At 42.6% G+C, this 27,054-nt stretch overlaps 1 protein-coding gene across 5 annotated transcripts in view; it reads right to left on the bottom strand.

The window, feature by feature from the left end:
• Positions 1-27,054, bottom strand: part of zzef1 (zinc finger, ZZ-type with EF hand domain 1) — a 283,385-nt gene that overhangs the window by 90,237 nt on the left and 166,094 nt on the right. For 2 of the 5 annotated variants that reach the window (XM_078548719.1, XM_078548724.1), the window contains exons 36-43: positions 25,783-26,045; positions 21,138-21,310; positions 10,887-10,988; positions 7,136-7,655; positions 5,280-5,452; positions 3,711-3,988; positions 2,820-2,994; positions 1,860-1,996 (exon numbers count right to left, since the gene is read on the bottom strand). In XM_078548719.1, the coding sequence (XP_078404845.1) occupies positions 1,860-1,996; positions 2,820-2,994; positions 3,711-3,988; positions 5,280-5,452; positions 7,136-7,655; positions 10,887-10,988; positions 21,138-21,310; positions 25,783-26,045 (1,821 nt within the window). The remainder of the gene's footprint in view (positions 1-1,859; positions 1,997-2,819; positions 2,995-3,710; positions 3,989-5,279; positions 5,453-7,135; positions 7,656-10,886; positions 10,989-21,137; positions 21,311-25,782; positions 26,046-27,054) is intronic. The other 3 variants (XM_078548721.1, XM_078548723.1, XM_078548722.1) reach the window with 3 other exon arrangements.

Genomic DNA, 27,054 nt, shown 5'->3' with positions numbered 1-27,054 from the left:
TTGAAATTAAGACTGCTGTCTTTTTCTTCCCCAAGATAAAAGCAAAATACTGCGGACGCTGGAAATCTGAAATAAAAACAGAAAATGCTGGAAAAACTCAGCAGGTCTGGCAGCATCTGTGGATAGAGAAACAGAGTTAATGTTTCGAGTCCATGACTCTTCTTCAGACTCAAAATGTTAACCCCGTTTCTCTCTCCACAGATGCTGCCAGGCCTGCTGAGTTTTTCCAGCATTTTCTGTTTCTATTTCAGGTTTTGCTTCCCTTGCCAAAATTGAAAGAGAAATGCATTATAATGTGCAATCAATATTCCTCTATTTTAACAAAAGTGAGTACTCGGGTTTAATCATTGCAGTTATACAATTCCTTTTCCTACCCCCACTCAGATTCATGATCCCTACATGCCACAATTGACAATAAGACAAAATGTGGATCTCTTCCCGGGCTTCAATCAATAACTACACTAAGCCCTCACTTAACTGTTTCACTTTAACATCAGCAAGTTATCTCATTTAACATCACAAGATTTGTTTTGGCATCATTTTCCGTTGGTCTGACATAGGGCTGCATAACTCAATTGATGCCATTTTAGCGCAGCCTCTGCTGCTCCCTGACACACCCTCTCACTACCAACCCTCCAACTTGTGGCCCCTCCTGCTCCCCAACACAACCTCTTGCCGCCGACCCTCTGACCTGTGGCCTCTGCTACTCCCTGTCTTATCCTCTCGCCGAACTTCACGCTCCCTGACTCTCCTGCTTGCTGCTCCCCTCTCCTGAATCCTTGCTTGAGTTCAGCGGCGAGAAGCAGCTTTTTGGTTTCAAGTTCTCCTCATGTGCATTTATGATCAGCTTCATCCCTTTTCGATCAGGAATCTCCTGGTAACAGATCCCTGATCCTAGCAATGGGACAATTTACTGAACAATGGATGAATATACTCGGTACACTGGGCTAGGACATGACTCCTTTCCACCATGGTAAAACTAGTGGGCAGGGCCTTGTTTACTCCACCTCCTCCCGGGCTGGGGAACTGGGAGCAGCTTTCCATGGCTTTAAAACCCAGGTCGGGGAGGAAAGGAGATTTCTGATCACAAAGCTGATCACAAACCCACTTGAAAAGAATTTACCTCCTGCAAGTTGAAGCTGCTCCATCTGCCTCTCACTGCTCATCTCCAGAGTCCGTGCTCACAGCGAGGGTTCAGGAGAAGGAAGTGGGGAGCAGGAGATTTGGTAAGAGCAAAGGTTGATGTGAGGTTGGTTTAGGGATGGGCAGGGGCCACAAACCGGAGGGTCGACAGCAAGAGAGTGGGTTAGGGAGCAAGTCAGAGGGTTGGAGAGAGGAAAGGTCTGCAGCAACCAGGAGGATCAAGAGAATGGGATGTATGGCAAGCAGGATCAGCAGTGAGCAAAAAATACTAAAAGTAGAAAGTTAACATTTTTAAAAATATTTTTAACTTTATTTTAAATGCTATTTCATTTATCAATATAGGAATTTAACAATGTAAAGTATTTCAACTTAAAGGGTATCACGTTTTAATGCTTTTTTTTTGATGAGGAGTGTCCTACAGTACCGAACTACAATGTTTATGTTGGTTTTAATGGGATAATGTGATTTGCTGAAAGCTGTTTCACTTTAAAAAGTCACGATATTCTGGAATGCAACTACAACTTTAAGTGAGATCTTACTGCATTCTGCAACAGACTCCTAGGAGGTGCATTCAGCACTGGTTGGGCTTTTCCCAGCTCTCCTTTAGGAAACCAACTGCTATTGTTTGACATGAGATCAAGAACTTGGCAGTTTGGACCTTGGCACTCCATGGGTAGTTCAGTGAATGAAGTGCTCTTGTAAGCAATAATGAAGACTTGCCTGTTTTACGCTTTCGAGTCTTGATGTCAATTACCACAGCTTGAATCTTCTCTGTAAAATGCTTCAGGACGATAACATCATGTGATTCATTTGCGTTGTCTATGTAAACAGTATGAGTGCCTCTACACAACACCTGTATAAAATAAGAGTTTGGATTTTAAAAGCTATACAGGCACAGAACAAATCACAAAATAGTGCTAGCACACAATGCTTATTTCCTTTTAATAAGCAATAATTGTGTTTGGCTGGCAGAACAACTCAACAGACCTTCACATTTGACAAAACCCCATGTCGCCAGAGACTACTTTCAATTTGACTTGCCTTCTACTTTTTATTTGTACTCAACCCAAATTGTCGGCTTCCATATTCACCTAAAAGAATTTGAACCAAAACTTGACCATATGTTGAAGCAGATGAGTTGACATGTTACCTAGCAGCTAATGGACTCTTCCATCATTGGGCTTGAACAGCTAGGTTTGAAAAAAACTAATGACCAAATTAGAGTAAGAGGTAACCAGCAAGCATCCTAAATTTATACGGTCAGGCTTTCGATTTTCCACACTGGCTCCATCACTTCACAACCACATTGTCTACAGTTATTGTCATATAAAATACAAGGTTGGAATAATAGTAATGTGTGAACTGAAAATTAGAAGGTAATAGTTCAAACCATTAATGATAATTCCAAATGTCTAATAACCCATTTTCCTAATTATTACTCTATACTGATTAGCTTATGATGTCTATCAAGTTATACAATTGGTCAAATTTCCTGAAAACTATTTGGAAGATACGATATTTATCTAGGCCTGTGCTATTGCTAAGAAGGACCTGATACAGTGCCGTTTGTTCAATCTAGTGCTCCTTCCCTTATTCTAATACCATTCCTTACACTTTAATATGGTGACACCACACAGACTCTACCTCAACCACCAAATTAAAGTGGTTGCTCTTACCTCAGGAAATCCCACCAGAACCAACAATGTGAAGATGTTGGTGCGTTTCAGATGGAATGGCAGCTCGTCGATGCAGCGCTTTGTGAAGGCAGCAATCACTTTCTGCCATTGCAGGCTAGAATTCAGGTCCCTGAGAATGTCTGCCACTGAAGATGCCCAGTCCAGGCTAATCCTGCTTCAATCAAGAGAAAAGCACAGTGGTAAGGCACTTCCCTCTTCAAGAAATACAGACAAGAGATTGCACCATCCTGCTACATTTGAAGTTTTCTGGACAAGGTTCAAGAATTTAGTAACTGTTTTGAACATGAAATATACACGGAATTTTTAAAAATACACATTTTTATAGTGCCTTCTATGACTTCAGGAAATCCCAAAGTGCTTTACAGTCGATGAAACATTTTTGAAGCCTAAGCACTGCTGTAATGTAGGAAGTGCAGCAGCCAATTTCTACACAGCAAGGCAAACAAGAAAATTAACCAGATAATCTTAGTGCTGTTGATTGATGGATTATATATCGGCTGAGACACTGGGGAGAACTCCGCGGCTCTTATCTGAATAGTGCCATGGAATCTTTTATGGACACCTAAAAGGGCAGGCTGGGTCTCAGTTTAACTTCTCATCCAACAGACTTCACTTCAGACAGTGCAGCACTCTCTCGGTACTGCACTGGGAGTGTCAGCCTAGGTTTTGTGGCCAAGCCTCTGGCGTGGGGTTTAAACCCACAACCTTTTGACTCAGAGGCACGAGAGGGCTGCAACTGAGCCAAAGCTGACACTTATATAGTAAAAAGGTTAAATAAAAACAATGCTTTTTATTAGCTTTCCACCAAGCTGAAACGGATTTTTTTTAAGCTTTACACCACCCAAAAGCAAATCAACTAACAAACTTTACCAGTCCAAGCAGACTGCTCCGAGGCTGAACAAAACCTGTGTCGTCATCCAGCCCGGATGCTTCAGGTTGCCTTCTGCTGTGCTAAGTAACGTCCAAGATGCAAAAAGGACATCCTTTACTGCTGCATCAGCTTCTGCTGGGGAGATTCTCAAAAGCAGCTGTCCAAGCAGTCCCAGTGTCAAGTGATAGGTTTCAATCAGCTGCCCAGGATTCTGCATTGCCACTCGAAACAGGAGCTTCAGTACCTGATTCAGGTTTGGTAGGCACATGGTTGAATCCTGTGGGATTGAGGATAACATAAGTCTGCAAATAAATTGGTTTCGAACTTCTAGTGATAATTACTAAAACAGCTACTGAGCTACTGCAAATAGAAGGATGTATTTCCCAGTGGTCAGAGGACTTGAGTTATTTGCAAAGACTAGCAAAACTTGTCTTTTTTAGCCTGCAAAGAAGGTGACTCAATGGTGATCTAGAGGTACAGGACACAACATACTAAAAGGAATGGAAGAATCTGGAAAACCAAACTAAGCTGTGATATTGTCACTGGGTCAAAAACCTGAAACTCTCTCCTTAACAGCACTGTGGGTGTACCTACGTCACATGGACTGCAGTGGTTCAAGCAGGCGGCTCACCACCACCTTCTCAAGCACAATTAGGGATGGGCAATAAATGCTGGCCTAGCCAGCAACACACTCCATGAAAGAATTTTAAAAAGGACATGGAGGCAACCAGTTTGAACAGCTGAAGGGCAAATTGAGGATCATTTTAGGACTTCTGAACTGGGTATAGGTGAAAATCTTGCAAGCAATTAAAGAACAGGTCAATGCTGCAACGGGGTAAATTTTGTATTTCTGAATAGACGAGACAAAAAGGGCTGCAAAGACTTCATCTTATCTTGAGATTGTATGGTTTTGAAAACCATGGTTGGGGGAGACTGTGATGTAACGGTAATGTCACTGGACTAGTAATCCAGCAGTCTGGGCTAATGCTCTGGGAACATGGGTTCAAATCCCACCAAGGCAGCCGGTGGAACTTAAATTCAACTAATAAATCTGGAATTGAAAGCTGATCTCAGTAATGGTAACCATGAAACTATAATCAATTGTCATAAAAACCCATCTGGTTCACTAATGTCCTTCAGGGAAGGAAATCTGTTATCCTTACCCGGTCTAGCCTACGTATTATTCCAGATGCACAGCAATGCAGTTGACTCTTAACTGCCTTCTGAAATGGCCTAGCAAGCCATTCAGTTCAAGGGCAATTAAGGATGGTCAACAAATGCTGGCATTGCCAGCAATGGCCACATCCCATGAAAGAATAAATTTTAAAAAGTTGTACAAGTCCAAACATCCCAAAGTTTAACTTTGTACATTTTCAGCTGCAACTTCTGAAAACAAATCTTGAAATAACATCAGGGCCACCTTCTCATACCAACTCCAATAAACAAACTTTCAGACAACTAAATGATCAAAAGGAACCAAAATAGCTTCCATTATGTATCTGAGACCTGTTTATTTAATTGTTAAACATAGGAAAGCGTTTCTCAATAAAACAACTTTTGGTTCTTACATTTTTAACAGGAGGCAGCATGGCAGCCAGCAGTCCTAGAATTCTCTCCTGTGAACATTCAGCAAAGACCTGGTCTTGGCTGGGCATGGACTCTTTGGTGTCAGCGTGTATCTTGAAGGAAGTTTTCAACCCATGCAAGTGAGCCGCAGCTGATTCCACAGCAGACTCTGGTCCTGAAAAAATTTCCAATAATACAGAACCAACATAAAAGAACTTTCTTTGGTTTCGAAGTCAAGATTGCACTCAGATACTGCACTTCCCTCCTCACCCCAGCAAGAAATATAAAAACAGGCAAAGTTTTGGGCATTGGGACATTCAGTCCCCAAGCTTCTTCTGCATTCTAATAGATCATATGCTGATTTGTACCTCAGCTCCTTAGTTCTATTATCCCTTAACACCCTTACGGTGACAGTAACACTTGCAAAAACAATTCTCAGTTTTAAGAAATACTGTTAATGAGGCTGTAATAGCTAAACTGGCTTTCAGTAGCACAAGAATCAATAAAGAATTTAATCATTAGCCAACAAATAAATGATATTTTGGGTTTTTTTAAAAAATCATTCACAGGATGTGGGGGGTCACTGGTTAGGCCAGAATCTACTGCCCATCCCTAATTGTCCTAAGAATATTACACAATACTTTTTATCTAATATCTTGCCGAGAAGACACGAAGAAAAAAAATCGAAAAGAAATTTGTTTCTCTTCCATATTGACTTGTTTTTATTCTGTTTTTTTTTAAAAAAGGACAAATGGCTGGACTGATAAAATGGCTGTGGCTGCCCACATGATTAGAGTTCTGGAGGTTTCTGAGCAATTTAAAAATGGATAAAGGCTAACTCAAACTCCTGGAATGTAACACTCCTCGCATTGCATAAACATTCCAGCCAAGCCAACACAAAGGATTAGTAGACAAGATGTCTGCACCAACCAGCTCTGAACAAAAACAGTGCTATTGGGACTCATCTCCAACGTTGTGCTAATGGTCCTACAGTTACCTGCACAAACACAATGAGTTTTAAGGGGGCCTCGTTAGCTGAATGGCTCGACCTGAAACCACTGTCACATGACCGAGACTTGAGCTGCTTGAATTGCTTTAATTACATAGATTTTGGATTTTGTCTTCAGTTGCAGTTTAACCTTAGAAGAGAAAACCGGGCTCCAGGCTAGCAGCCTGCCTCTGTCTGCCATCTTCCATCAACAAAGCAACAACAGAAACAGAGCTCTGTCCAGGTTTAAATTGCCTGGCCCTCATCTACACTGTTTTCTACTGGAACATCTGAACTTCGGTACCAGTGCCTACTGCAAAATTGACTCATCTCGATATGCTTCTCCCATTGTGGAAGTCAGCGCTACTGGAAAAGTGCATCATCCCGCATCAGTTTCAGCCGGCTAACCTCTCTGAAGGAATACACGATTGGACTTTTGATTCTGGACTCTGGACTCACATGAAACAATAATTCTTATTTTGTCTGTGGTCTTTGCCCTGTACTTCTTTCTTTCCCTTATTGTGTGAATTCTTTTATTGTGTGAATATGTCAGGGTTACGTAGCAACACCCTCTCCCTGCGTTTTGTGTGTGTGTAAAATAAGCTAACCCTCTGAGTTTACTTTATCTTGAGTTTGCTGTGGGGTTATTAATAAAAGATTGGATCACTCCAAAACTAAGGGGTTGGGGAAAATATGCCACCACTTATAAAGGGGGAAATCAAAAATCAAAAACACCTTTCTGTTTACGATGGGTGGCAAGAGGAGAAATCAGGGCTGTTTTAAACCCCTTCCTGTCAGTAACACTAAGTTTGTTAGTAGAATGAATCTGGCTCTTCTTGTGCCTCAGTGAATAGTCTAGTGCAGAATTACCTGTTTTAAGCACCTCCACAGCTGCTGTAGACATTTGAGTGGCAACCGATTCTGATGCATCGGTAGGAGACAGCTTTGGGGCCGTTTCAGACACAGTGTCGGAAGCAAAAGATGGCTGTCTTTCCCCTGATGGAGCGGGCATCACAGACAATGATGGAGTGTGCTCAGGCTGTGAGCCATTGAGCTGCTGTTCAACCTTGGGTCCCTTCGTGGAAAACTCAGTGGAAGATTGCGGTGTGGAAGAAGCAGTAACTAGGGAACTGCTACATTTAACTTCATCTTCTGATGATGTGCTACCTGCTGCCAGGCCATTTAACTGACTGGCTGATAAAATTGCTGAGGAACCAGTAGTAGGTGAAGACGCATGATATGATGAAATTGAGTCATGGATCATATTGTCCTTACTGGTCTCAAAGTCCGAAGCATCATCTCTGGATCCAGATACCTCTAGTATCTGTACGCTCTCCCATTCAATGCTGTCAATACTTGCCAAGGTGGCGTCACTTTCACTTGATTTTAACTGGAAAAAGACACAAACAGGAATCAGCGACTTTCAACACCAATGCCTTGCATTTATACAGAACTTTCAGCAAAGCTGCAAGGGACAAATCAGGAGCATTCAGGCAAAATCTGACAAAGGTACTGGGCCAGGAGATATTGGGCCAGGGTGACCAAAGGTGGTCAAACGGGTAGGTAGGTTTTAAAGAGTGTCCTAAAGAACAGAGAGGTAGAGAGATTTAAGAAGGGAATTCCAGGGTTTATGGCTGAGGCAACTGAAGATAGAGGAGTCAACTGTGCAGTAAAGGAAATTGGTGATGCACAAGAAGTCAAAATTGAAGAAGCGCAGAGTAAAACACTGTTAAACTTCGTAAAACATGGGTGAGGTGCACAGACCCTGCATGGAGGACTGTACTAGAGTGAAATTAAGTGCCATACTACAAGCTCCATTTTCACAGCCAGAAAATTTGAGTTTTATATAAACCAGCTGGTAATTATATAGCCCCAAAACATGCCATAACCAGACTTTAAAAATTCTGATGAAGTTGAAACTAGCTATGCTATCAAAAACTAGTCCTACAGTTTCAGTCATCCAAATCTCTCAAATTGGGCTAAACTCCTTTACCCCCCACTTTATAATGACTGAGTTGTCAAACCATAAAACTTCTGGAAAGTCAGACAAAACTTATTTATTTTAGAGAGGCCATTGATTTAAACCAGCGGTATTCACTACCTCTTGCAACTCTCTTTCCTGTGGCTTGCTCGTTGACCCACCCACTTGTCACTTCCCTCCCAACTGTCCCACTCGCAGTCACTCTCGCGCCCTTGTTCACTACATCCCTCTCCAGAGCCCATTCAGGAGAGGGAGGGGGCGAACCATGGAGTGGGGGGTGTGGCCAGCAGGGTGGAGGGTGTGGGGGGCGGAGGGGGGTGTGTGGCAGCGGAAAGGTCGGTGAGCAAGTGTGAATCATACGAATATACAAATTAAGAGGAGTAGGCCACTCAGCCCCTCGAGCCTGCTCCGCCATTCAATAAGATCATGGCTGATCTGATTGTAACCTCAACTCCTTATTCTTGCCTAGCCCCGATAAATATGGGGGTGAAAGGTTATCAATAATCTATTTATCTAGCTTTACCTTAAAAATATTCAGGCTCTGCTTTCACTGCCTCCTGAGGAAGAGAGTTCCAAAGACACTCAACCCTCAGAAAAAAAAATTAATCTTATCTGTCTTAAATGGGTGATGCCTTACTTTTTAAACAGCGAACCCTAGTTCTAGATTCTCCCACAAGAGGAAACATCCTTTCCACATCCAGCCTGTCAAGACCCCTCAGGATTTACATGTTTCAATCAAGTCGCCTCTTACTCTTCTAAACTCCAGCAGATACAAGCCTAGTCTGTCCAATCTTTTCTCATAAGACAACCTGCCCATTCCAGGTATTAACCAGTCAACCTGCTCTGAACTGCTTCTAATGTATTGACATCTTTCCTTAAATAAGGAGACCAATATTGTACAGAGTACTCCAGATGTGGCCTCACCAGTGCCCTGTACAACTGAAGTATAACCTCCCCACTCTTGTATTCAATTTCCCTCACAATAAACAATAACATTCTATTAGCTTTGCTAATTACTTGCTGCACCTGCATTCTAACCTTTTGCGATCCATGCACTAGGACACCCAGATCCCTCCAAATATAACAGCTCTGCAATCTCTCACCGTTTAGATAATATGCTTCATTTTTATTCACCCTGCCAAAATGGACAACCTCACATTTTCCCACATTATACTCCATTTGGCAGATCTTTGCCCATTCACCTAACCTATCTATATCCTTTTGAAGCCTCTTTATGTCCTCTCCACAACTTACTTTTCTACCTATCTTTGTGTCATCTGCAAATTTAGCAACCATACCATCAGTCCTTTCATCCAAATCATTTATATAAATTGTGAAGAGTTAAGGCCCAAGTACTGATCCCTGTGGCACACCATTCATCACATCCTGCCAACCAGAAAATGACCCTTTTATGCCTTTGTTTCCTGTTAACTAGCCAATTTTCTATCCATGCCAATATGTTACCCCCTACACCTGAGCTTTTATTTTCCACAATAACCTTTGATGTGGCACCTTATCTAATGCCTTCTGAAAATCTAAGTACAGTACATCTGCCAGTTCCCCTCTATCCACAGCACATGTTACTTCTTCAAAGAATTCCAATAAATTGGTTAAACATGATTTCTCTGGCGAGCATGAGTGTCAGTGAGTGGGAAGGATGGCAGGTGGGAGGTAAGTAGAAGGAGTTAGTAAGTTAAGAATTATTAAGAGGATTTTTGGACCAGTTATTCCAAGGCAGCCAAAACGTTTTTAATGTAAAATTTACAGGTCAGGAATGTAACCCACCCTTATTACATGGTTTCTTTTGGTATCTTTTTGTTTAGCATGCCATTTTTTAGGAACACATTAGGAGTGCTAAACAAAGGATAGCTGTAAAGTAATTAGAGAATATAAGTAATTAATATATATATTATAAAAACTATCAGTTGCCAAAAGTTTTTAAAAAAAGGAACTGCCACAACCTGCAATCAGAAAGGTGCAGTGTATAAGGAAAAGTACAGAAGTTATGTTCAATGCGTATCGAATCTTGGTTAGATCACACTTCACATACAGTTACCAACTTTAGTAATAATTTTTTATGTTTTACATACCAAGAGATAAATCGTACTGAATCTGTATTTTTTTAAATTCTACTTGCAGCTCGATTAAAATTTTGCAATATCCCCATTGGCCCTCACTATTTTTCTAGTAAATATACCAAATTAGTCTATAATTTTCATTTATATTTATTCAGGCTTCTTGCAATAAATCCACCCAGAGTATACTGCAGCAACACAGTTAGTTAACTCTAACTCAGAAAGTCCAGAAACAAACATGCTACTCTTAAACATAGCCCCAACATCTTCAGGGGATCCACATAAATCATTGATATTCATCACCAACATTCAGCTTCTCCACACTGCAAAATATTTAATTTTGGGTATTTAAAGCGCATTGTAACAGTTTTTTCCTTGCTGAAGCTGCTCTGTCAAGAATCATCAGAATCAACTGTGTAACGTGAGCCCAAAAATTATTAAACACGATAGGTGTCTAGACACCAGGGCACACTTTAGACAGCTAAACCGCTCAAGTAGTCCAAAGTAAATTAGATTTCCTTGATCTGGTTACCGAACATAAATTTTTTCCAACTAGCAACTATACCTTCTTTCGGATTTTGTCACGACTGCACTTAACAGCTTCCTCTCCAACTCTGGAATGTGTATCGGACAAAACTGCTTTCTGGTTATCGCCAGGAGTGGATTCCTAAAGAGGAAGAAAAGATGATAAGCAAGATTCAGTTGCTACTTTACTATTAAAAAAAAATCTAAGAGTTAATTTGAGAAAGTCCCTAAATGTTAATACACTGGTTGCAAACAATTTAGTAAATATGATGTTTTTGGTGAGGTTAAAGCTGATGAATGAAGGAGCACTGGCTCCTGAAGAACAACATAAGGAACAGGAGTAGTAAATCATTTGCTCCATCGAGCCTGCTCGACGATTCAATATGATCATGGCTGATTTTGGGCTTTAACTCTACTTTCCTGCCTGCTCCCCATATCCCTTAATTGCCTGAAAGATCAAAAATCTGTCTATCTCAGCCTTAAGTGTATACAATGACAGCACATCCAAAACCCTCTGGGGTAGAGAATTCCAAACATTCACAAACATTTGAGTGAAAAAATCTCTCCTTGTCTCAGTCCTAAATCATCGGTTTCTTACCTTGTGACTGTGCCCCCTTGTTCGAGGTTCTCCACCAGGGGAAACAACCTCTGTGTCTACCCTGTCAAGCCCCTTCATAATCTTGAATGTTTCCAATGAGATCACCTCTCAGTCTTCTAAATACCAGATACTTCAGACCTAATTTATTCAGCCTCTCATCATAGGACAACACTTTCATTCCAAGGGCCAATCTAGTAAACCTTGACTGTACGGTCTCCAATTCAAGTATATACATCTGTAAACATGGAGTCAAAACTGCACAGTGTTCCAGGTGTGCTCTCACCAAAGCCCTGCACAATTTTAGCAAGGCTTCTTTATTCTTGTACTCCAATCTCCTGGCAAGAAAGGCCAACATGTCATTTGCCTTACTAATTGCTTGCTCTGCCTGCATAGTAACTTTGTGCTCCTTGTACGGGTACACCCAAGTATCTAGGGTGTCATTCAGTCAGCAGTACCTGGAGGAAAGTGAGAGAAGAGGACCCTGGGACGGGACATGCAGTCAGCAGCACCTAGCGGATCTAGCATCTAGTCTATACTCAAGTAGGAGTAAGGGTAAAATAAAAGCAAGGGTCCATATTCTATTTAGTTAAGATATGTCTGGGGAGCTCAGTCCCTTAATTTGCATATCCTGTGCTATGTGGGAAATTCTAGACGCTCCTGGTAGTCTGGATGACCATATGTGCAGGAGGTGCCTCCGACTGGAGCAACTCGAGCTCTGGGTTTTGGAGCTTGAGCGGCAGCTGGGGGCACTACGGTGCATTCACGAGGCTGAGAGGTTCATGGACAGCACGTTTCAGGACGTGGTCACCCCGCAGCTTAAGGAGGTGCAAGCAGAGAGGGAATGGGTGACCACCAGGCAGAAGGAGGGGACCAGGAAGGTAGTGAGGGATTCCCCTGAGTGCATCTCGCTCGCAAACCATTTCTCAGCCTTGGAAAACAGTGAGAGTGGCGTTTCCTTTATGGAGGCCAACAGCCAAGGCCATGGCACTCTAGGTGCCCAACTGCTCAGGGGGGTAGGAAGTGTGGAGGGCAATAGTGGTAGGGGATTCATTAGTGAGGGGAGTAGACAGGTGCTTCTACGACCATAGACGTGACTGCAGGATGGTATGTTGCCTCCCGGGTGCCAGGGTCAAGGATGTCACGGAACGGCTGCAGGGCATTCTGAAGGGGGAGGGTGAACAGCCAGAGTCATGGTCCATGTTGGGACCAATGACAAAGGAAGAAAGAGAAACGAGGTCCTGCAAGCAGACTTTAGGGAGTTAGGTAGGAAACTGAAAAGCAGGACTCTGGCACCTCACTTGTGGCCATAGAGGATTTGAAAATTACTGCCAGGGCCCCTGATATCTCTTCCCTTGCCTCCCTCAACAGCCTGGGATACATCTCATCCAGGGCTGCAGATTTATCCAGATAGTAATCTCTGGATTACCCCCGGTGCCACGCAGTAGTGAGTATAGGAACAGAAGGATACAGCAGATGAATGCATGGGTGGAGAGATGGTGCAGGAGGGAGAGCTTTAGATTTCTGGGGCACTGGGGCCGTTTCTGGGGTAGGTGGGACCTGTACAAGTTGGATGGGTTATATCTGAACAGAAACGGGATCAACATCCTCACGGGGAGGTTTGCTAATGCTGTTGGGGCGGATTTAAACTAAATTGGCAGGTGGATGGGATCCTGAAAAGTAGTTCAGAGGGGAGAGAAGCTGAAATGGAATTAGAAGTTAAAACTCTAGTGAGTGAGTCTGGAAGGCAGAGGAAACATAGGCTAGATAAGGAAAAAGTGAGTTTGGCAAGGCTAAATGGAATATATTTTAATGCAAGGAGCCCAAGGAATAAGACAGACGGGCTGAGGGCAGATAGGCACATGGGAGTATGATATCATAGCTATGACCGAGACTTGGCTAAAAGGGCAGGATTGGCAGCTCAACATTCCTGGTTATAGGGTATTCAGATGAGATAGAGAGGGGGGATAGAAGTGGGGGGGTCACAATATTGATCAAGGCATCGAGTATAGCAGAGAGGAGGGATGATGTCTTGGAAGAATCATCAAATGAGGCCATATGGGTAGAAGTAATAAAACACAAAAGGGGCAATCACACTGTTGGGTGTATACTATAGGCCCCCAAACAGTCAGGGAGAGATAGGGGGTCAAATATGTAATCCAAATTTCAGAGAAGTGTAACAATAATAAGGCAGTAATAGTAGGGGATTTTAACTACCCAAATATTAACTGGGATAGTTTGTATGCAAGGTAGGGAGAGAGCAAAATTCTTAAGTTGCATCCAGGAGAACTTTTTTGGCCAGTACGTAGAAAGCCCAAAAGGGAGGGGACAGTTCTGGACTTAATATTTGGAAATGAGCCCAGGCGGGTGGAAGGCATAACAGTCGGGGAACATTTTGGAGATAGTGACCATAACTCAGTCAGGTTTAGGATAGTTATGGAAAAGCATAAGGTTGGGCCAGGAATAAAAGTTCTAAACTGGGAAAAGTCTAATTTTACTAAAATGAGATATGGTTTGGCCCAAGTGGACTGGGCTACTTGCAGATAAAACTGTGTCAGGTCAGTGGGGGACATTCAAGAAGGTAATAGTGAGAGTACAGGGCAAATATGTTCCCTTAAAGGCAAAGGGGGGATCAAGTCTGGAGAACCCTGGATGTCAAGGGACATAAAGGTTAGGATTAAGAAAAAAAGAGAAGCTAATATGCAGATACCAAGGGCTCAAGACGCCAGAGTCCCTAGGGGAGTATAAAAAGTGCAGGAGGGACTTAAAAAGGAAATTAGGAAAGCTAAGAGAGTGCATGAGAAAGCATTGGTCTGTAGAATAAAGAAAAGCCCAAAGCGGTTTTTTGAATGTATAAAGGGCAAGAGAATAACTAGGGTAAGAGTAGGGCCAATTAGGGACCATAGAGGTAATTTGTGTGTGGACCTGGAAAATGTGGGTACAGTCCTCAATGAATATTTTGCATTGGTCTTCACAATGGAAAAGGACAGCGCAGGTATAGATATCAGGGTGGAGGACTGTGAAATATTAGAAGAAATTAACAGAGAGAGAGGGGGTACTAGCAGGTTTAGCAACCTTAAAAGTGGATAAATCTGCAGGCCCAGATGAGATGTATCCCAGGCTGTTGAGGGAGGCAAAGGGAGAGATATCAGGGGCCCTGGCAGTAATTTTCAAATCCTCTATGGCCACAGGTGAGTTGCCAGGGGACTGCTAACGTTGTCTCACTATTAAAAAAGGAGAAAGGGATAGACGAGGAAATTACAGGCCAGTCAGTCTAATCTCAGTGGTGGGGAATTCGAAAAAGAATTCTGAGGGATAGAATATATCTGCACTTAGGGAGACACAGATTAATCAGGGATCAGCATGAATTTGTTGAGGGAAGGTCGTGTTTGACAAATTTGATCGAATTTTTTTGAAGAGGTAACCAGGAGTGTTGATGAAGGTAATGCATTTGATGTGGACTTTAGCAAGGTTTTGATAAGGTCCCTCATGGCATACTGGTCAAGGAAGTAAGAGCCCATGGGATCCAAGGCAAAGTGGCACATTGGATCCAAAACTGGCTGAGAGGCAGGAAGCAGAGGATGATGGTAGAGGGATGCTTCTGTGACTGGAAGTCTGTTTCCAGTGGGGTTCCGCAGGGCTCGGTGCTGGGGCCCTTGCTGTTTGTGGTGTACATAAATGATTTGGAATTAAATGTAGGGAGTATGATCAAGAAGTGACATGAACGGATGACATGAAAATTGGTAGGGTGGTAAATAGTGAGAAGGATAACCGTAAACTGCAGGAGGTCATCAATGGACTGGTCAGATGGGCAGAGCAGTGGCAAATGGAATTCAACCCGGAAAAGTGAGAGGTAGTGCAATTGGGGAGGGCTAATTAGGCAAGGGATTACACTTTGAATGGTAGGACCCTGGAAAGTACTGAAGTTCAGAGGGACCTTGGTGTGCATATCCACAGATCCCTGAAGGTAGCAGGGCAGGTAGATAAGGTGGTTAAGAAGGCATATGGGATACTTGCCTTTACTAGCCGAGGCATAGAATACAAGAGCAGGGAGGTTATGCTGGAACTGTTGCAACACTGGTTCGGCCACAACTGGAGTATTGCATGCAGTTCTGGTCACCACATTATAGGAAGGATGTGATTGCACTGGAGAAGGTGCAGAGGAGATTTACCAGGATGCTGCCTGGCTGGAGGGTCTGAGCTATGAAGAGAGATTGGATAGGCTAGGGTTCTTTTCCTTGGAGCAGTGAAGGTTGAGAGGGGACCTGGTAGAGGTGTATAATATTATGAGAGGCATTGACAGAGTGGATAGGAAGGCACTTTTTCCATTAGTAGAGCTGTCAATAACCAGGGGGAATAGGTTTAAGGTAAGAGGTAGAAGGCTAAGAGGGGAGTTGAGGAGAATTCTTTTCATCCAGAGGGTGGTGGGAGTTTGGAATTCTCTGCCTCAAAGGGTGATTGAGTCAGAAACTCTCATAACATTTAAGGACTATTTAGATATTCATTTGTGTTGCCATAGCCTCCAGGGCAATGGGCCAAGCACTGGAAAATGGGATTAGTGTAGTCAGATCTCTGTCAGCTGGCATGAACATGATGGGCTGAATGGCTTCCTTCTGTGCTGTAAACATCTATGAGTCTGTTGTCCTATGTATTAACCTTTTGTGTGGCACCTTATTGAATGCATTTTGGAAATCCAAGCATACTACATCCACTGGTTCCCCTTTATCCGCCCTACTAGTGACATCCTCAAAAAACTATCAAACTTTTTTTTTTATTCATTCATGGGATGTGGGCATCACTGGCTAGGCCAGCATTTATTGTCCATCCCTAATTGCCCTTGAAAGGGTGATGGTGAGCTTGTCATACAGGATTTATCTTTCGCAAAACTATGCTGACTTGTTCTAATCATATTATGCTTTTCTAAGTGCATTGTCAAGATCTCCTTAATAATAGATTCCATCACTTTCCTGATGACTGTCAGGCTAATTGGCTTTTAGTTGCCCATTTTCTCTCTCCTTTATTGAATAGAAGTGTTACATTTTCTAACTTCCAATCCGCTGCGACCGTTCCAAGATCTAGGGAATTTTGGAACATCATTACCAGCTTGTCCACTATCTTTGCAGCTATCTCTTTTAGAGCCCTAGGGTGATGGCCATCAGGTCCTGGGGATTTGCTGGATTTTAATCCCTTAAATTTCTCCAGTACTTTTCCTATGCTGATATTAATTGCCTTAAATTCTTCACTCTGATGATGCCCATGGTTACCTCCTTTTTCTGGTATATAATTTGTGTCTTCTACTGTGAAGACAGATAATATTTGTTCAATGTCTCTGCCATTTCTTCATTGCCAATGATAATTTCTCCTGCCTCTACCTCTAAGGGGGCCCAAGTTTACTTTAGCTACTCCCTTTTTATATACCTGTAAAAGCTCATACAATCTGTCTTCACATTCCTGGCTAGTTTACTCTCATATTCTATTTTGACCCTTTTTATTAACCTTTTGGTGGCCCTTTGCTAGATACTAAAAAAAAACTCCCAATCCTCAGACTTACTACTATTCTTTGCAACATTCATTAGCCTCTTCTTTTAATCTAATACCATTTTTAACCTCCCTAGCAAGCCACAGATAGGTCATTCTCGCTGAGTCTTTATTTTTCAATGGAATGTGCTTTTGTTGAGCATTTCGAATTGTTTCTTTAAATGTTTCCCACTGTTTAGTTATCGGCATACCTTTTAGTCTATTTATTCAATCAACCTTGGCCAGCTCTCCCCTCATACCTATGTAATTGGCTTTAAGTTTAAGGTTCTTGTTTGTGACTGGAGTACATCACTTTCAAACTTCATATGAAATTCGAATATATTATGATCACTATTTCCCAGTGGATCTTTTACAATGACATTACTGATTAACCCAGCCTCATTGCCCAATACTAGATTTAAAATAGCTTTATCCCTAGTTGCTTCAACAACATATTGCTCCAGGAAACTGTCATGAATGCATTCTACAGACTCACTTCCAGGCCACTTTGCCAATTTGGTTGGTCCAGTCTGTATGGAAAGACTGTAGCCCAAGTTTTGCAATTGTATGAATAACTTGCATTTATATAGCACCCTCATCCCAAGGCATGTCAAAGAGCATTATCCAACAAAGCTTTTACACCAAGCCACACTAGGTGATATTAGGACAGGTAATCAAAAGCTTGGTCACAGAGGCAGGTTTTAAGGAGAGTCTGAAAAAGAAGGATGAGGCAAAGGGGTTTACATAAGAACTAGGAGCAGGAGTGCAATTCAGCCCCTCGAGCCAGCCCCGCCATTCAATATGATCATGGCTGATCTAATTTCAGCCTCAACTCCAATTTCCCACCCTCTCCCCGTAGCCTTTCAACCTGTTACTAATTAAAAATCCGTCCATCTTCTCCTTAAATTTATTCAGCATCCCAGCATCCACTGCACTCTGGGGTAGTGAATTCCACAGATTCATGACCCTTTGAGAAAAGTAATTCCTCCTCATCTCTGATTTAAATCGACCATCCCTTAGCCTAAAACTATGGCCTCTTGTTCTAGAATGACCCATAAGGGGAAACATCTACTTTGTCTATCTCCTTTAGCATCTTATATACCTCAATTAGATCTCCTCTCATCCTTCTAAACTCTAGCGAGTGTAGGCCTAAACTGCTCAATCTCTCCTCATAAGACAAGCCCCGCATCTCTGGAATCAATCTAGCGAACCTTCTCTGAACTGCCTCCAATGCAACTACATCCTTCCTCAAGTAAAAGGACCAAAACTGTGCACATTACTCCAGGTGTGGTCTCACCAATGCCTTGAACAGTTGCAACAACACTTTCCTATTTTTATACTCTATTCTTTTAGTAATAAATGTCAAAATTCCATTTGCTTTCCTTATTACCTGCTGTATCTGCATACTAGCTTTCAGTGATTCATGCACGAGGGCAGCCAGGTCCCTCTGCATTGAAGCATTCTGAAGTTTCTCTCCATTTAAGTAATAAGTCGCCTCTTTATTCTTCCGACCAAAATGGATAACCACCTTATCCACGTTAAACTCCATCTGCCAAATTTTGGCCCATTCACCTAACCTGTCCATATCCATTTGTAAATTTCTTATTTCTTCATTGCAACTTATTTTCCCACCTATTTTGGTGTCATCTGCAAATTTAGCTATAGTACCTTCTATCCCTGAATCCAAGTCATTAATATAGATTGTAAGTAGTTGGTAGAGAGGGAATTCCAGAGCTTAGGGCCTAGGCAACTCAAGGCACAGCCACCAATAAGTAATTAAACTCGGGGACGCACAAGAGGCCAGAATTGGTGGAGCGCAGAGATCTCAGGGGCTTTAAGGCTGGAGGAGATTAGAGTTATGGGGGACAAGGCTATGGAGGTACTTGAAAACAAGGATGAAAATTTTAAAATTGTGGCTTGCTTGACTGGGCACCAATGTAAATCAGTAAGCAAAGAGAGCATGAGTGAGTGCAACAGAGAGAGTTAGGACATGGACAGCAGGATTTTGAATGACCCCAAGTTTACCGAGGGTAGAACAAGGGAAGCTGGCCAGGAGTGTGCTGGATTAGTCAAATCTAGAGGTAACAAAGACAAGGTTGAGCATTTCAGCAGCAGGTATGCTGAGGCAAAGGTGGAGTCAGGCGATGTCACATAAGCGAAAATAAACTATCTTAGTGATGGTGCCGATATGTGGTAGGAAGTTCATCTCGGGGTCAAATACAATACCAAAGTTGTGAGCAGTCTGGTTTAGCCTCAGATAGTTGCCAGAGAGAGGGCTGGAGTCTGTGGAGAGGAACTGGAACTTATGGCTGGGACCAAAGACAGTGGCTTCTGTCTTCCCGATACTTAGTTGGAGGAAATTACTGCTCATTCAGTACTACATGTCGGACATGCAGTCTGAAAATTTAGAGACAGTGAAGGGATCGAGAGAGGCGGTGCCCTGGTAGAGTTGGGTATCATCAGCAGAAGTGGAAAGTGATTGTGGTTTTGGATGATGTCGCCAAGGGACAGCGTGTGGATGAGAAATAGAAGGGAGTCAAGGACTGATCCTTGGAGAACATCATAAGTAACTGTGCAGGAGCAGGAAGAGAAGCCACTGCAGGTGACTCTCAGGCTGCAACCTGTTAGTTAAGAATGGTACCAGGCAATGTAGGCCCACCCAGCTGGACAACAGTGGAGACACGTTGGACAAGAATGTCAGAAGTTGCAGGTAGATGAAGGAGGACGAGAGGAGATAGTTTACCTTTGTCACAATCGACGAGGATGTCATTTGCGTTCGGTGAGATTAGAATTGTGAAACTGACAGCAAACTTTGGTGCACATGGGCAATTAAATGTGGAAGTCAACAAGCGGATCTCCGTGATTCCCTGTTCCTCTACAGGTTATACTGTTACGGTCCCCACAGATGGAGATCTTCTGAAATCACTTGAGTTGATGTATATGTCCATTTTCACACCAATAGTCATGGTGTAAAGACTCTCAAAAATTTTACTTCTTGTTAAGTTCACAATTGATGCTCAACAACCTCTGACCCTAAAAAACGAATTTATATTTGTGGAATGTCAAACTTCATTTGGAAAAAAAATCCAGATTTTAATATTTTTTTTAAAGTTTATGAGCATTTCAGCTTGTATCTTAATCCCATGTATACGCCCCAAGCTTTATTTTGTTGTCTGTAAATGGCCAAAAAAAATGAAGGAAATCAGTGATTTTTACATTTTGGTTTGCTGTCTGTGCAAATTCGTTGTAATTGGCTGCTAACCTTGCTTGTTGCTACCATCATTGTTGCTAAATGCAGGAGATATTGAAACATATAAGATCCTGAGGGGTCTTGACAGGGTGGATGTGGAGAGGATGTTTCCTCTTGTGGATGAATCTAGGACTAGGGATCACTGTTTACAAATAAGGGGCTGCCCATTTAAAACAGAGATGAGGCGAATTTTTTTCTCCCAGAAGGTTGAGAGTCTTTGGAACTCTCTTTCTGAAAAGGTGGTGGAAGCAGAATCTTTGAATATTTTTAAGGCAGAGGGGCATAGATTCTTGGTAAGCAAGGTGGTGATAGGTTATCAGGGTAGGTGGTATGCAGATTTTAGGATACGATCAGATCAGCCACGATTTAAGCAGGCACAAGGGGCTGAGTGGCCTACTGCTCCTTGTTCGTATGAGGTCCCCTGGAGCTGACACTGGAACCAAAGTAACAATGGGAAAGGGGAAATCCATGCCACAGAAATCGCTAGATCTTTGTGAGCAACTTTCTTTGAGATCAGAAGCGAGTGCCACCACATTATTGTTGACTAAAAACCAGGGCCATTGTTCTTCTTTAAAGCCAGTGACAGTTATCAAATACAGATCAAGGGGTGGTGCCCATTCAGAGCTCCTACCAGACTACCTGAATAATGTGTTAACTTTCTCTCTGGAACAGCATTGCCCATGCACCACGAACTACAGGCAGCTTTGGCTCATCAAGCTGCATCAGCAGGACCTTTACTGAAGGAGCCCACAGTCATTCCACTAACTGGCTTGAACAGAGAGTGAAGAGATTTTCATCAGATCGATATGATCTAGTTTAGGAAAGAGGCTTCAAAAGATCAAAGGCTAGCATTTTAGTTCTGGCATAGAAAAGCTTTGAACAAAGCATGTCAAACTGAAACCAATGATAGCAATAATTTGATTACTCACATCAGATGAATCCAGGTGAGTAGAATGAGTCTGGGCTTGCTGCTGGTTACTGGCACTATGTTCAGTTGTGGAAAGAATTGTTTCTGTAGCGTCTGTTGAGGCACCGGCTACATCCTTCTCGCTCTCAGCTGACGCGTTGGAGAGCAAAGAAAGCACTGCAGAATTCTTTAGACCTGGCCAAAATAAATTTAGCAAACATCATTATTACTTATTTTTAAGAAAAGGAGCAAATGCAGGAAGCACAAGGATCAGCCAGCATCTCTGCGCAGTGGACAATATGACCTAATGACATTAGGAACAAGAGTAGGCTATTCAGCCTCTCACTGTTGTCTGGCTCGCAATGTTTCCCAATCATTATTACATAGAATTGCATAGAATTTACAGCATTGAAACAAGCCATTAGGTCCAATAGGTCTATGCTGGTGTTAACACTCCACATGAGCCTCCTTCTGCCTTACTTCATCTAACACTATCAATATATCCTCCTCTTCCTTTCTCCCTCAAATTTTTATCCCATTTCCACTTAAATTCATCCAGGCTATTTGCCTCAAATCTCCATCTGGCAACAAATTCCACATTCTAACCATAATGAAGCTTTTCCTGAACTCCTTATTGGATTATTAGTGACTTTGGTATGTTTATCACAGAATTTTAACGGTCCAGAAGGAGGCCATTCGGCCCATCATGTCTGCACCGGCTCTCCAAATGAGCATTATGACTTTGTGCCACTGTCCTGCCTTTTCCCCATAACTCCTGCACATTGTTTCTATTCAAATAATCATCTAATGCCCTCTTGAATGCCTCGATTGAACCTGCCTCCACCACACTTCCAGGCAATGTATTCTGGACCCGAACCACTCATTGTGTGAAAAAGTTTTTCCTCACATCACACTTGCTTCTTTTGTAAATCACTTTAAATCTGTGCCCTCTCGTTCTTGGTCTTTTTACAAGCGGGAACAGCTTCTCCCTATCTACTCTGTCCAGCCCCCTCATAATTTTGAGCATCTCTATCAAATCTCCTCTTAGCCTTCTTCTCTCCAAGGAGAACAGTTCCAACATCTCCAATCTATCCTCATAGCTGAAGTTTCTCATCCCTGGACCATTCTTGTAAACCTCTCTCTGCACTATCTCCAATATGTTCACATCCTTCCTATAGTGTGGTGCCCAGAACTGTACACAATATTCCAGCTGAAGTACAACGAGTGTCTTATATAAATTCAGCATAACCTCCTTGCTCTTGTACTCTTATGGCCCAGGATATTATATGCTTTATTAACTGCTCTCTCCACCTGTCCAACCACCTTCAATGATCTATGCACAGATACACCCAAGGTCTTTCTGCTCCTGCATGCCCTTCAAAATTTCATCCCTTATTTTATATTGTCTGTCCATGTTCTTCCTACCAAAATGCATCACCTCACACATCTCCGCAATGAAGTTCATCTGCCACCTATCTGCCCACTCCACCAACTTGTCTACGTCCTCTTGAAGTTCCACACTGTCCTCCTCTCAGTTTACAACACGCCCAAGCTTCGTATCATCCGCAAACTTTGAAATTGTCCCCGTGCTCAGCAAGGTCTAGATCATTTATATCAGGAAAAGCAAGGGTCCCAATACTGACCCCTGAGGAACTCCACTACAAACCTTCCTCCAGCCTGAAAAATATCCATTGACCAAGACTCTCTGCTTCCTATTTTAAGCCAATTTTGTATCCACGTTGCTACTGTCCCTTTTATTCCATGAGCAATAACTTTTCTCACAAGTCTGTTGTGTGGCACTGTATCAAATGCCTTTTGAAAGTCCACGTACACCACATCAACAGCATTACCCTGATCGACCTTTTCTGCTACCTCTTCTAAAAACTCCAGCAAGATGGTTAAACACGAGTTTCCTCGTCTGTCACTAGAAACGTTCAAAATTGATAAGGGAGGGAGTGTTGAATAGGCTATTGATACTTAAAGTTGACAAGGCACCAGATGAGATGCATCCAAGGGTATTGCAGGAAGTGAGTAAAAATTGTAGGGTCACTGGCCATAACCTTTCAGTCTTCCCTAGACTCAGTGGAGGTGCCAGAGGACTGGAGAATTGCAAACATTACACCCTTGTTCATAAAAGGTTGTAAGGATAAGCCCAGCAATTACAGACCAGTCAGTTTAACTTCAGTGTGGAGAGTTGTCCCCCTGATTCCCATTGACTCCAGTTTTATGAGGGCTCCTTGATGCCACACTCGGTCAATTGTGGCCTTAATATCAAGGGCAGTCACTCTCACCTCACCTCGGGAGTTAAGCTCTTTTGTCCATGTTTGAATCAAGGCTGTAATGAGGTCAGGAGCTGATTGGCCCTGGCTGAACCCAAATTGGGTGCCAATGAACTGGTTATTGCTAAGCAAGTACCACTTGATAGCACTGCTGATGACTCCGTCCACTACTTTACTTATGGTCGAGAGTAGACTGATGGGATGGTAATCGGCCAGGTTGGATTTGTCCTGCTTCTTGTGTGTAGGAAATACCTGGGCAATTTTCCACAGAGCCGGGTAGATGCCAGTGTTGTAGCTGTACTGGAACAGCTTGGCTAGGGGTGCGGCAAGTGCTAGAGCACAAGTCTTCAGTGCTATTGCCGGGATATTGTCAGGATGCATAGCCTTTGCAGTATCCAGCGCCTTCAGCCGTTTCTTGATATCACGTGAAGTGAATTGCACCCTTTTTGTTCCTTAGCTCTAGCTAAATTGATTCTGTCCTTGAACCCTCTGGGACATCCTCTTTCTCCAGCACTGCAATGCTCTCCTTAACCAATACTGCTACCTCTCCTCCTTTCCTATCTTTTCTGAACACTTTGTACCCAGGAATATTTAACATCCAGTTCTGCCCTTCCTTGAGCCAGGTCTCTGTTATCGCCACAACATCATATTTCCACATGGCAATCTGCGCCTTTAACTCCCCAATCTTATTTTCTTATTTACTATATTCCATGCATTCACATACATGCATAGTAACCCTGATTTAGATTTTGTTACTTTCTCCCTTATCCCGACTTTACCTATTAACTTACTATTCTCTACACTAGTGCTATCTGTCCCTCCCAGTATTTTGTGCACCCTGGTATTCCTCTCTAATATTTTCCCTTGGTTCTCACCGCCCTTCCAAGTTAGTTTATGGCCCCTAGTTTTGGACTCCTCTTCACAAATGGAAACATCTGTCCTATCTGTACTTTGTTATATCTCTACTCTTTTTGCAGCTGATCAGACATTCTCTGCAGCACAGCGGTTTAGCTTTATGCACCGTCTTCTTGGAAGCCCAAATACTTCTCATATCGCCATGATCTCACTGATCAGCTGAAACTGTACAACAGGCAGCTTAATGTCACGTCAGAAAGACACCACCTCAGCAATGCAGCGCTCCTCATTACCGCATTGGAATGTCAACCCAGATTATGTGTTCAAGTCAAGCAGTGGGATTTACAAATGAGTGTCACCAGCAGAGTGAAAAGCAGGATAATTCACATCACAAGTCACTCCAGTTCCAGGTGGGTGGAAGGCTGGAGCAAATCAATGGAACTCAACATGAAGCGCTGTACTGAGAAATGTGCACATTCCCTATTAGATTTGATAGAGATGTTCAAAATCATGAGGAGGCTGGACAGAGTAGATAGGGAGCAGCTGTTCCCGCTCATAAAAGTACCAAGAACGAGAGGGCACAGATTTGAAGTGATTTGTAAAAGATGTGACATAAGAAAAAACTTTTTCACACAATGGGTGGTTTGGATCTGGAATGCACTGCCTGGAAGTGTGGTGGAGGCAGGCTCAATCAAGGCATTCAAGAGGGCATTAGATGATTATTTGAATAGAAACAATGTACAAGGGTACAGGAAAAAGGCAGGGCAATGGCACTTGGTCAGAATGCTCATTTGGAGAGCCGGTGCAGACATGATGGGCCAAATGGCATCCTTCTGTGCCGCTAAAATTCTGATTCCAGTGTTGGCATAAAAGGCTCATAATTCACTTCTTGCTTTTTCTGCTCTTTCTCCAGCTGACTCCACACCTTGGAAGTCCCATTCCCCGCTGCACAAAATTTGAACTTCTATTTACCAAACTAACAACCTCTGTGAATAAGATTGCTGAATAAGACTTGACAACTTAATTCTGAATCAGATGATATTTTGCAGGGAAAGTTCACACACCCAAGAGACTGGGTTAAAGGCTAATAGGTTTTGAGTATTGCTAAATAAAGAGATATGTCTAAGCTTTTCATCTTGCACTCATCAGGATACTCACAAGAATACCAATATAAGGGGGAAAGCAATAATTTATACTGTATGTGAAGGGAGTGCTGACTGGTTGGCAAGTGGTATTGCCATGGAGAATGCACCACTGATGGCAACTGACAGTTAACTGCCAAGCATAGATTTTCTTTGGTAGACTGTCAAAATCATTTCTCAGAGGATCCGGGGGGGGGGGGCAAAAGTTGTTTCACCCCTTTAATCTGAGTTGAGTTCAAATTCAGGACAGAGGTGAAAGGTCAATGTATTAAAAGGATAATATAAAGGCTAAAACAAACAACTTAAAATCTATGAGAGCTTTTAACAAACTTTGAACGTCCATGTATATTTATAAGCAAAGTAAAGAATGTGCGTCATTCACATGACTGACTTTTTCCTTGATGTGCCTTGAGTAGATATTCAGTGATGAGCTCTGTGCAGCGAGCTTCCAGGGCCTCAGCATGTGCACGTACATGGGAGTCCAACTCCTCTTCAGCAGGGTTTGGTTCTGTTACGACATCGGCTGTGTAGAGTGCCAGTGCGCTGAAGAGCAGCCAGGTATAGTTGTGAATGTAGGGCTGGATGAGCCGGTGGCGGTCACTAATCCGAATCGTCACCATGGGAAACACTGTAATGCTGTGTGTTGGCAAATGGCTGCAGGAAATAAAAATAGAAAGAGCCTGAAACCAGTTTCAGTACAAGAAACAATAAAATTCACTGTACTCAACTTATTACAGTCAGCAAAAGTTGCAAATACCATGAAGGAACGCAATGTGATTTACGACTGAATTTCAGCAGAAGAATTCTTTTAATATATCCCACGCCCCCAACTTAGCTGACTTTATTGGAACTACTGCAGTGCGAGATAAACAAGGCAGAGATACAAGAGATATTTACTGGGCACAAAACAGAGTCAAGCCAATATAATCTACCTTCAAGCAGTTTCATCTGCTGGATTCAGTTACATGCTGACCAATATACGCAAGGGTGTATATCACAGGTTGGGAAACCTTATGGTGAAACTTATGCTTGAAACAGTAGGAAGTATTTCCCAGTAAGTCAATTATTCAAACGAATTAAGAATAGGATCTTCAAGTCACAAGTGCTGAAAGTAACGTTCAAGGGCACGGTTTTGGCAGCTACTCAATGGCCAGATGGAATGATATTTTCATTCATTTCATTCCCCTAGGCACCACACCAGAGACAGAGGGAACCAAATAATTCATCAAGTTTGCTGCAAATTCAGTGGGATGCTTTTAAAGCGCACACATCTGTTTATAACAAACTACACAAATGGCAGCAAGAGTGTGGAGTGTTAAGGGAATGAAATTAACAAATCTACAGCAGCCACTTATAAAGTTTGTTTTAAAAAGATAAAGGTTCTGCCAAATATGCACACCCTCATTAAAGCTGCTTATTTCCACCTCCATAACACTACCCGATGTCACCCCTGCCTCAGCTTATCAGCTGCTGGAACCCTCATCCATCCCTTTGTTACCTCTAGACTTTACTATTCCAACACACTCCTGACTGACCTCCCTTGCTCTACTCTCCAAAACTTCAAAACTCTGCTGCCTGTGTCTTAATTCACACGAATCCCACTCACCTATCTCCTCTATGATTGCTGAACTACACTGGCTCCTAGATAAACAAAATCTTGGAT

The sequence above is a fragment of the Cetorhinus maximus genome, chromosome 9 (assembly GCF_964194155.1).
Source record: "Cetorhinus maximus chromosome 9, sCetMax3.hap1.1, whole genome shotgun sequence".
In the NCBI taxonomy this organism is placed as follows: Eukaryota; Metazoa; Chordata; class Chondrichthyes; order Lamniformes; family Cetorhinidae; genus Cetorhinus; species Cetorhinus maximus.
The sequence above is the reverse complement of the archived record's forward strand: the minus strand, read 5'-3'. Positions and strand labels throughout refer to the sequence as shown.